At 28.5% G+C, this 12039-nt stretch overlaps 3 protein-coding genes across 3 annotated transcripts in view; 1 reads left to right on the forward strand and 2 right to left on the reverse strand.

The window, feature by feature from the left end:
- The window catches only part of LOC149888481 (zinc finger BED domain-containing protein 4-like), an 87191-nt gene that overhangs the window by 13763 nt on the left and 61389 nt on the right, over nt 1–12039 (reverse strand). The gene's annotated exons all lie outside the window — the stretch shown is intronic.
- Nucleotides 3713–4561, reverse strand: LOC149888482 (uncharacterized). Its single transcript, XM_090088129.1, has one exon. The coding sequence runs from the start codon at nt 4559–4561 to the stop codon at nt 3812–3814; it is 750 nt and encodes a 249-aa protein (XP_089944255.1). The 3' UTR covers nt 3713–3811.
- LOC149888483 (uncharacterized) lies at nt 6965–7714 on the forward strand. The gene has a single exon (XM_090088128.1). The coding sequence runs from the start codon at nt 6965–6967 to the stop codon at nt 7712–7714; it is 750 nt and encodes a 249-aa protein (XP_089944254.1).

The following is a 12039-nucleotide window of genomic DNA, read 5'->3' on the forward strand; positions in this document are numbered from 1 at the left end:
ATTGAACTTACTATCTGTTAGTGTAGCCATTGTCCATATTTAATTAAATCTAATAATATAAATCAAAATAATTCAAAATAAGATTTGCATTTGAATCCCCCCCCCCTTATCCAGATTTCGGCCCCCACCCGGATTTCGCTTAAAAAAAAAAATAACAGAAAAACCGAAATTAGGTACCTAAAGTCCAACACTAATTAGAGTAATTGCTTATCCTTATTTTTCGTTGAAATTTGGCACGTTCATAGAAAATGCATAAAGCAAACTATTTTAATAATAAAAAAAGCGGACTTTACATTTCTTCGACTACAAGTCCAAGTGACAACATCAACCAAATTTTCATGCAAAACTCTCAGCAAAATACTCCATAAAAAAGTATGGTAGCGATACACAATAATGATATAAAAAACAAGCCTAACCTTTCTTTTTTTCAAAAGTTGTCAAGGTTTATATATGTTTCTAAAAAGAACCACCTCAAAAAACCGTTTGCCTAGAGCTACCTGAAAAAAGTGGTATACTTGGTAAAACACAAATTAAACTAATTGCTAATCCTCATTATTCGTTGAAATTTGGCATGTGCGTAGAAAATACATGAAAGAAACTATTTTAATAATAAAAAAAGCGGACTTTACATTTCTTCGACCCCAAATTCAAGAGAGAACATCAGCCTAATATTAAGGAGCAAAATATCACATAAAAAAGTTTAGTAACCATAATAAAAGTTTTAAAAAAGTGAAGATTAGTCTTTCTTCTTTCCAAAAAGTATCTATGTGTATATATGTTTCTAAAAAGAAACTCCACCAAACTACGTCTGCCTCACGCTGCCTCAAAAAAAAGTTAAAAAATTGAGAGGCAAAATTTTAGCATTAAAATCGGTTCCGTAAATCGTTATTTCCGCGTACCTATTTTTTATTGTTGTCAAAACCTGTTCTATAAATTATAGAACAGTTTTTTTTTATGTTATAGAATGTTTTATTATGATATCGAACAATTTTTTATTCTTAAACTATTATGTTACATTTATTTCTGAATCTACTAGTTTTCAGATAAACTATAAATACTTAGCTCGATATCATTAAATTTGTTCAAATTTTAAGTTTTTGAATTTCCGCAATAAAAGTTTGTATCCAATTATTTGAAATGTTCAAACAATGATGTAACATTTGTATTTGGGTATTCATTATTACAATTTTTTTTCTTTTAATCTCATTTCAAATTTTAAAAAGTTATGCTACTGTTTTATATTCCTTTAGTTGAATCCAAATTTACAGCTAAGTTAATGTTTTTTATAATAAATGTGAGTAATATGTCTATTATTTCATTTTAGATGCAAGGAAATTACAAACAAATAACAAATTGGTAGGAGCCTATGCTCATCCAATTAAATCTGCTATGATGTTATTTCGAATCTGATATTTACTCTCTCTGAGCAATATAGTATAATATTTTAAAATCAAGTTAGCTGTGAAAAATCAATTTCAATAAATTGCTTGCATTGCTTATATTTTGACAAACAACGTAAGTATATTCCTAATAAGAAAGATAAAGATTATTTTTCATATATCTTCACCGAGCATCTGCTATGCATTAAGTGTTAAAAAGAAATCAAATTATAAAGTAAGAAGAATAAAATTTATTTCAAAATTTTCATTTGTAAAAAGCATAGAGAATCTTCAACAAAAGCTCAAATAAACGATCAGATTGCAAATATTGGAAAGGTCTCTCCATTGGTATAAATAAATGGCAGCAAAAAGAGAATGCAAGCATTTGTTACACAGTTTTATTTATTATTATTTAGTTTCTTCTTGTGTATCTATAGTATATTCTGTTCCTGTAATCATCTTGTTATCTCATTTTTATTTTTAGATTTTATTTTAAGCAAGTTTTTATTTTATCCTAACTAACCATTGCTAATAAACACAAGCGAGTGTTTTTACTCTTTCCAAAAATTGTTTTCAGCGCAATTAAATAATTTTTAGTATATTGTAATAATTGCGCTGAAAACAATTTTTTTAAAGATAATAAAAATGCTTGCTTGTGTTTATTAGCTATGGTTATTTAGGATAAAATAAAATAAAATATTTGATTAAACTTTGAACTGTATGATTTTAATTATGATACAAACATTCAACTGTATGATTTTAATTATTATACAAATATTTAGCTGTATGATTTTATTATGATACATAAATGTAACTGTATGATTTTAATTACTATAAAAACATTTAGCTGTATGATTTTAATTATGGTAGAAACATTTAACTGTATGAGATTAATGAGCTAGCAAGTAAAAAACTTACTTAGAATAAATGTTGTTACCTTTTTATCATTAGAAAAAATTTAGGTTTTCTTATTTTTTTCTTATGTTCAGTTTTTATTATCATCTTGTTATTGTCAAAACTACTAAAATTTAGGTTTATTTCAGAATAATAAAAATGAATAAACAAGAGAAAAATCAATACTTGAGGGAATGGCGGCAAAGTAATTGAGCCTTAAACAATCTTCTTGTAAATGAAGAAATTGACAACTCATTGCATGTCAAATCCAATATTAATGAAGTGGAGAGTAACATTGGTTTCCAAAACATTGAAATTGAGAACTTTAACGATTTTTTGTGTGTGTTAGATCATAAAGATACTTCTGGAACTGAGAGTTCTGACCTACAGGTAGGTACACCTTAAATACACAAACACCTTAAAAACTACAAAGTCATAATTTATGTTCTTGTCAAGCACTGTGTGAGCTTTAGCGCATAATATTATTTGTTTTGAGACTCCATATAAATACTCTCTCCAAAAAAATACAAGTTGGACTATTTTCATAATTATAAGATGCGATAAAAACAATTTGAAAATAAAAAATAAGTTAGTTTTAAAATAAAAAAATACACTTCTTGGCATGGGTGAGCACCAATTTGAAAATAAGTTTGCAATTCCTTTTTTTTTAGATAACTATATTGTTGCTACAAATAAAAATTAAAAAAAACTTTTCACAATATCCTTCTCAGGTTGATAAAATGAGCTTTTTACTAGCAGTAGAAACGCTTGTAGTTTTTAAGGGGTACTAAGGTTAATACAAACATTGAAACACAAAGTCAAAATTTCTTTTTAGAATCAATAAGTTACATTTCAAAACAGCATAAAACATTTCCCCAATTGATGTTATTGCTTTCCACGTTATTCAAATCGCCTTTACATTTAGCATTTGTTTCGGTTGATGTGGCTAGTTTAATCATTATTGGCTTCATTACATTAACTCTACAAGAAAGTTTGCTGCATGCTGATTTCTTTATTTCGTGGCAGACAGAGCACTCTTTAAAACTCTTTACTGCACAAATGCCATTGCAAACACATTTTAATTTACATTTATGAAATTGTTCTTTTTCTTTATCTTTTTCTTGCTTTTTTTTCTTCTTTTGATTCTTTTTTTTCCTTTTTCCAATTTCAATCAACTCAACCTGTTCAATGATGTTTTGGGCTTCCATTGACCCATGTATTTTGGTGACACGTATATTTTTTGTTTTATTCATGTCTTTTGGCTTTACCTTGTTTACTGTAAGCAATTCTGGTATATCTTCTAGATTTAAACTTTTTTCATAAATTTCTTTCATTATCATCTGCAACTGCTCGAACATAAATTTCCAATAATTAGCTGATCCATATCAATGATTTGTTTTTGCTAATTCTGGAAATGAATGTGGAGTAATTGGTGTTAAAAAAACATTTGCTGATGAACATGTGCATATTTTTGTTGTACTTGGAACAAGACTGCTAGAAGGCTCTTGCTCTTGATTTTGAGCCATACAGTTAGCAGCCTATTGAAATTTATATTGCTGCATATTATTTACATTTAAACCTTCCTTAGATATGCCAACTCTCTTTGCAGCATTAATTATGGTATCCCTTGAAGCCCATTTATCCCATATTCCTCCTAAAATTGTCATGAAGCCTTCTCGGTTTATTGTTTGGAAAGTTGTAAAAAGTTCATCTCTGATTATGTTCTGATTAGGACTTTGATCCAACAGTTGAGTAACCCCAGTTGTATCAGGAGGACTTATAAACAAGTTAATTTTTTTTTCATGGAGGAAATGTAGAACATTGTAGTCAAATCTTGAACTGTGTCCATCTGCTAGCATTACAACAGGTCGTTGTATATTCTTTTCTGACAAATATCTATCAAACTTTTTGTGTTGGTCCAATAAAGAATGGTTATCCTGGCTTCCTTTTTCAGTAGATGATGTAATTAAATTTTTAATATTTTTGACAGCTGTTTTTGGGGCCATATGACTAGTGATACCTTTACCAGCAAAAATAACTTGTAAAACAACAATTTCACAGCATAGCCTCTTTTGTTGTTCTCTATGCACCAAGACACAGCTTGTTGAATCTGAAGTTCTTTCATATTTATTTTTTTCCTCTGGATTTTTGCCTCTGCCTTTGAATTTGGTTTTCCAACAACAAAAGGTTCTTTTCTCACTTTTATAAGAAATTTTGGTTTCCCCATTTACAAAATTACTAATATTTTTATCTATAAAATACATATGGTATAAAACAATTGTGTGCATAAATAAACATTAGAAATACTCCTACTAAATAAAAATATATAATGCCTTATAGTTAAAGTGCCTTATATGTTAAACTAACTGCAAATTTTAATTAATAGTAATCCCCCTAATTACATTATATTAGAATTTACCATAGAAGTTGTAATTTGTAAGGATTTATTTTTTAGTTTTTAAGGGTTTTTTGGGGTTGTTTAAGGGTTTTTTGGGGTTGTTTACGATGGCCCGAAAACAAAATGTTTACAAAATTTTGAGTGAATCTGATCAACGGCTCTAAAATTATAAGCAAAAAACCTGATTGCGGTATTTAAGGGGTAACAACCAAAAAAGGTGACTTTTCTTTAAATCACAAAACTTTACTAAAAACCATAGATTAAAAAATAAGGCCAGGGAAGACATTCATATTAAGTAGTTTTTAAGTATAGAAAGTTTCAGCACTTCAGAAGTTTCCAATATTCAGTTATAGGGTACCACTTTTTTTTGTAGTTTCTAAGGTGTACCTACCTGTAGACTCTGAGTTTCTTATGAGTGATGATGATGAAGATCTAAATATGGTAATATTGTTCTATCTATCTCTTCTTCCTTACATATGTTTTGTATACTTTGATATATGTTAGTCTTGTATCTTGAAAGTTAGCGTTAAGAAAAAATCAAGCAACTAGTCAGTTATAAGAAAAATGTATTTTTAACTGTTTTTTTAACATCCCATTAACAGTATCCCATGTTGTATTTTAAAAGTCATCCTGCTAATGCACAAGTCTTTGATTGAAGCACAAATAAAATATCAAATAGGAATATCCTGATTTTGGCAAAAAAACTCTTGGACAATGAAACAACATTAATAACATTCAGAAAGTCTTAATTTTAGTTTTGAGGTTCCCGTCTGATACTTTGATTATAACTGTTAACCAAAAATGCAGAACGAGCTTGGTTAACTGGATAATTTAACATATATCCCAGCCGGCACGCAAAGTTGTATTAACGTTGTATTTACGTTAGATTTTAAGTTAGTACAACGTTGCCGGTTCGGCAAAATGGAAAGGTTTTGTAACGTAAAATTCTTACGTTAGATTTACGTTAGATAATCACGTTATACAAACGTAAAATTCTAATGTTAGATTAACGTTATACTAACATAAATTTAAGTTGGAAAATTATTGGCGTTTTATATTAACGTAAAATATTGATTGTAATTGTGTTTAATATTTAATATTAATATACTGCTATATTCATAAAAACCTGCTGAAGCCTATGGCTTCGTGTCATGGTTTTTATATGAATATAATCGTATATAAACGGTTTATATATACCTTTAATTTTAATATACTAACATTAAATGTTTAACACAATTACAATCAATATTCAACGTTAATATAAGGGTTTCTAATCCCTTACAAGGCGTTAGAAAAACAGTTTCGGGGATACTCTAACTAAAAATACAATAAATGTTTTAAAGACTTTATTTAAAGATGTATTATGTATTCTTTTGTATATTATATAGCATATATAATAAATTTACAAAAAAACTCAAAACTAATAATTGTTCAACAATCACTTGCTTCCTCAAACAACTTTTTTTGCTTCCATTTACAAATGCTGAGAACTTTAAGATGCATCCTATTTGACCTTTTATTTGTGCTTCCGTCGAAGACTCGTGCATTAGCAGGATGACTTTTAAAATACAACATGGGATACTGTTAATGGGATGTTAAAAAAACAGTTAAAAATACATTTTTCTTATAACTGACTAGTTGCTTGATTTTTTCTTAACGCTAACTTTCAAGATACAAGACTAACATATATCAAAGTATACAAAACATATGTAAGGAAGAAGAGATAGATAGAACAATATTACCATATTTAGATCTTCATCATCATCACTCATAAGAAACTCAGAGTCTACAGGTAGGTACACCTTAGAAACTACAAAAAAAAGTGGTACCCTATAACTGAATATTGGAAACTTCTGAAGTGCTGAAACTTTCTATACTTAAAAACTACTTAATATGAATGTCTTCCCTGGCCTTATTTTTTAATCTATGGTTTTTAGTAAAGTTTTGTGATTTAAAGAAAAGTCACCTTTTTTGGTTGTTACCCCTTAAATACCGCAATCAGGTTTTTTGCTTATAATTTTAGAGCCGTTGATCAGATTCACTCAAAATTTTGTAAACATTTTGTTTTCGGGCCATCGTAAACAACCCCAAAAAACCCTTAAACAACCCCAAAAAACCCTTAAAAACTAAAAAATAAATCCTTACAAATTACAACTTCTATGGTAAATTCTAATATAATGTAATTAGGGGGATTACTATTAATTAAAATTTGCAGTTAGTTTAACATATAAGGCACTTTAACTATAAGGCATTATATATTTTTATTTAGTAGGAGTATTTCTAATGTTTATTTATGCACACAATTGTTTTATACCATATGTATTTTATAGATAAAAATATTAGTAATTTTGTAAATGGGGAAACCAAAATTTCTTATAAAAGTGAGAAAAGAACCTTTTGTTGTTGGAAAACCAAATTCAAAGGCAGAGGCAAAAATCCAGAGGAAAAAAATAAATATGAAAGAACTTCAGATTCAACAAGCTGTGTCTTGGTGCATAGAGAACAACAAAAGAGGCTATGCTGTGAAATTGTTGTTTTACAAGTTATTTTTGCTGGTAAAGGTATCACTAGTCATATGGCCCCAAAAACAGCTGTCAAAAATATTAAAAATTTAATTACATCATCTACTGAAAAAGGAAGCCAGGATAACCATTCTTTATTGGACCAACACAAAAAGTTTGATAGATATTTGTCAGAAAAGAATATACAACGACCTGTTGTAATGCTAGCAGATGGACACAGTTCAAGATTTGACTACAATGTTCTACATTTCCTCCATGAAAAAAAAATTAACTTGTTTATAAGTCCTCCTGATACAACTGGGGTTACTCAACTGTTGGATCAAAGTCCTAATCAGAACATAATCAGAGATGAACTTTTTACAACTTTCCAAACAATAAACCGAGAAGGCTTCATGACAATTTTAGGAGGAATATGGGATAAATGGGCTTCAAGGGATACCATAATTAATGCTGCAAAGAGAGTTGGCATATCTAAGGAAGGTTTAAATGTAAATAATATGCAGCAATATAAATTTCAATAGGCTGCTAACTGTATGGCTCAAAATCAAGAGCAAGAGCCTTCTAGCAGTCTTGTTCCAAGTACAACAAAAATATGCACATGTTCATCAGCAAATGTTTTTTTAACACCAATTACTCCACATTCATTTCCAGAATTAGCAAAAACAAATCATTGATATGGATCAGCTAATTATTGGAAATTTATGTTCGAGCAGTTGCAGATGATAATGAAAGAAATTTATGAAAAAAGTTTAAATCTAGAAGATATACCAGAATTGCTTACAGTAAACAAGGTAAAGCCAAAAGACATGAATAAAACAAAAAATATACGTGTCACCAAAATACATGGGTCAATGGAAGCCCAAAACATCATTGAACAGGTTGAGTTGATTGAAATTGGAAAAAGGAAAAAAAAGAATCAAAAGAAGAAAAAAAAGCAAGAAAAAGATAAAGAAAAAGAACAATTTCATAAATGTAAATTAAAATGTGTTTGCAATGGCATTTGTGCAGTAAAGAGTTTTAAAGAGTGCTCTGTCTGCCACGAAATAAAGAAATCAGCATGCAGCAAACTTTCTTGTAGAGTTAATGTAATGAAGCCAATAATGATTAAACTAGCCACATCAACCGAAACAAATGCTAAATGTAAAGGCGATTTGAATAACGTGGAAAGCAATAACATCAATTGGGGAAATGTTTTATGCTGTTTTGAAATGTAACTTATTGATTCTAAAAAGAAATTTTGACTTTGTGTTTCAATGTTTGTATTAACCTTAGTACCCCTTAAAAACTACAAGCGTTTCTACTGCTAGTAAAAAGCTCATTTTATCAACCTGAGAAGGATATTGTGAAAAGTTTTTTTTAATTTTTATTTGTAGCAACAATATAGTTATCTAAAAAAAAAGGAATTGCAAACTTATTTTCAAATTGGTGCTCACCCATGCCAAGAAGTGTATTTTTTTATTTTAAAACTAACTTATTTTTTATTTTCAAATTGTTTTTATCGCATCTTATAATTATGAAAATAGTCCAACTTGTATTTTTTTGGAGAGAGTATTTATATGGAGTCTCAAAACAAATAATATTATGCGCTAAAGCTCACACAGTGCTTGACAAGAACATAAATTATGACTTTGTAGTTTTTAAGGTGTTTGTGTATTTAAGGTGTACCTACCTGTAGGTCAGAACTCTCAGTTCCAGAAGTATCTTTATGATCTAACACACACAAAAAATCGTTAAAGTTCTCAATTTCAATGTTTTGGAAACCAATGTTACTCTCCACTTCATTAATATTGGATTTGACATGCAATGAGTTGTCAATTTCTTCATTTACAAGAAGATTGTTTAAGGCTCAATTACTTTGCCGCCATTCCCTCAAGTATTGATTTTTCTCTTGTTTATTCATTTTTATTATTCTGAAATAAACCTAAATTTTAGTAGTTTTGACAATAACAAGATGATAATAAAAACTGAACATAAGAAAAAAATAAGAAAACCTAAATTTTTTCTAATGATAAAAAGGTAACAACATTTATTCTAAGTAAGTTTTTTACTTGCTAGCTCATTAATCTCATACAGTTAAATGTTTCTACCATAATTAAAATCATACAGCTAAATGTTTTTATAGTAATTAAAATCATACAGTTACATTTATGTATCATAATAAAATCATACAGCTAAATATTTGTATAATAATTAAAATCATACAGTTGAATGTTTGTATCATAATTAAAATCATACAGTTCAAAGTTTAATCAAATATTTTATTTTATTTTATCCTAAATAACCATAGCTAATAAACACAAGCAAGCATTTTTATTATCTTTAAAAAAATTGTTTTCAGCGCAATTATTACAATATACTAATAATTGTTAGTAATAATTGTGCTGAAAACAATTTTTAGAAAGATAGTAAAAACACTTGCTTGTGTTTATTAGCTATGGTTATTTAGGATAAAATAAAAACTTGCTTAAAATAAAATCTAAAAATAAAAATGAGGTATTACAGGTTTGCCAAGAATGAAATGTTAAGGTTAAACTTTAGTTTGGAAAACAATTTTAATTGTTTTTTTTTTTCAGTTCAATTACTAAGTTATCTTAACTAAAAGACAACTAAATGAATAAACAAATAAATACTAAAAATGTGAAAAAACAAGATGATTACAGGCATAGTATATACTATAGATACACAAAAAAAACTAAACAATAATAAATAAAACTGTGTAACAAATGCTTGCATTCTCTTTTTGCTGCCATTTATTTATACCAATGGAGAGACCTTTCCAATATTTGCAATCTGATCGTTTATTTGAGCTTTTGTTGAAGATTCTCTATGCTTTTTACAAATGAAAATTTTGAAATAAATTTTATTCTACTTACTTTTTAATTTGATTTCTTTTTAATCTTCATGTTTCTTATTAACAATATACTTATGTTGTTTGTCAAAATATAAGCAATGCAAGCAATTTATTGAAATTGATTTTCCACAGCTAACTTGATTTTAAAATATTATATTATATTGCTCAGAGTGAGTAACTATCAGATTCAAAATAACATCTTAATTGGATAAGCATTAGGCTCCTACCAATTTGATATTTGTTTGTAATTTCCTTGCATCTAAATTAAAATACTAGACATATTACTCACATTTATTATAAAAAACATTAACTTAGCTGTAAATTTGGATTCAACTAAAGGAATATAAAACAGTAGCACAACTCTTTAAAATTTGAAATGAGATTAAAAGAAGAAAAATTGTAATAATGAATACCCAAATACAAATTTACATCATTGTTTGAACATTTCAAATAATTGGATACAAACTTTTATTGTGGAAATTCAAAAAATTAAAACTTGAACCAATTTAATGATATCGAGCTAAGTATTTATAATTTATCTGAGAAGTAGTAGATTCAGAAATAAATGTAACAAAAATTTAAGAATAAAAAATTGTTCAATATCATAATAAAAAATTCTATATCATTAAAAAAACCTGTTTATATTTATAGAACAGATTTTGACAACAATAAAAAATCAAATCAAACCTTTATAATCGACATTTTACTACCTTTTATTAAATCTTTTATCAGCAATTCAAAGTTTTTACTACTTGTACGCTGTTTATTTAAAAATTTTTTTTCAAAATTCCTCGATTGTCTTTTAAAAGACAATTCAAACCTTCGAACTAAACTTATAAGTTTAGTAATTATACTTAAGCAAATATATTTCCTATCTTCTCTTACGCCATCTTTAAAAAGAAAAAAATAGCAAAAAAGTTACGGTAGGTTTTTTTATAGTTAGCAGAACTACGTTAATATTTCTTTTTTTTTTTTAACGTTGTGTCAACGTTAGCTCAACGTTAGAATATTACGTTAAAAAGATTACGTTTACACAACGTTAGATTAACGTAAAGTAACGTAAAACGTAATTTTAACATAAATACAACGTAAATACAACGTTGTGTGCTGCCTGTGATTTTCAACGCCCTGCAGCAACCATTCTCTTTGTTCTGGATCACTGGTTATGATGGTGGCAAATTCTGAAATCAGTTTAACTCCTCTTTCTGCGGTATCATTTACAACTTTTACGGTACGAACAAATTTTTCAGCTTTTTTGTATCCTGGTTGCTCTGTCCACTGTTCAATTGGTTTAGAAAGCCAATCTGTATTGATGCCAAGAATGCTGAACAATGAGTGAGATTCAGGTCCCAGAAGATTTGACAAACCTGTTTGACGAGTGATTTAACAAAAAAACTGGCTTACCAAGACGAAAATTTTTGGGTTCTGGAATTTCCAAGAGTTTGGCTGCCATATCTTTTTTCACAGTGGAATAAACATGTTTGCTGAAGAAAGCAAATGGAACTACCTCTTCTGTCAAATAACATCGGTGATTGGTTATTTTAGAAAGTATGATACCAGCAACTTCCTTGTCTATTTCTTTGTAGTCAATCATGTCGTGGATGAATTGCAGGTCATTCATAGGTGCATCAGCACCAATATTAGCTTTTGTCCAAGCTGGTGTGTGGAAAAGAGAAAGATATCTGTTCATTCTAAAAAGTTTGATCGTCATCTTCTGATCATAAGGCAATTGTTTAGAAAACATGAACATTTTGTTCACATAAATGTTACATGCCATCATACAACTTCAGCCTGTCTGCTGCAGAAGTGATTTCCTCGCATTGCATAGTTCTTTTGGGGAGGTGAAGAGTAACAAATTCTGATCGTCTATTCATTTGAGGTTCATAATTCAAGTCCCACCCTAAACCGATATCTACTTCAGCAACAGCAATATTTTCATTAACATTCTGTTCTTCGTCATTAACTTCTATGTCCTCATCATCCTGATCATCCTGT

Source organism: Hydra viridissima, unplaced genomic scaffold (genome assembly GCF_058129835.1).
Source record: "Hydra viridissima isolate aposymbiotic clone 2 unplaced genomic scaffold, HvirCarnegie_v1 scaffold_5, whole genome shotgun sequence".
Classification (NCBI taxonomy): domain Eukaryota; kingdom Metazoa; phylum Cnidaria; class Hydrozoa; order Anthoathecata; family Hydridae; genus Hydra; species Hydra viridissima.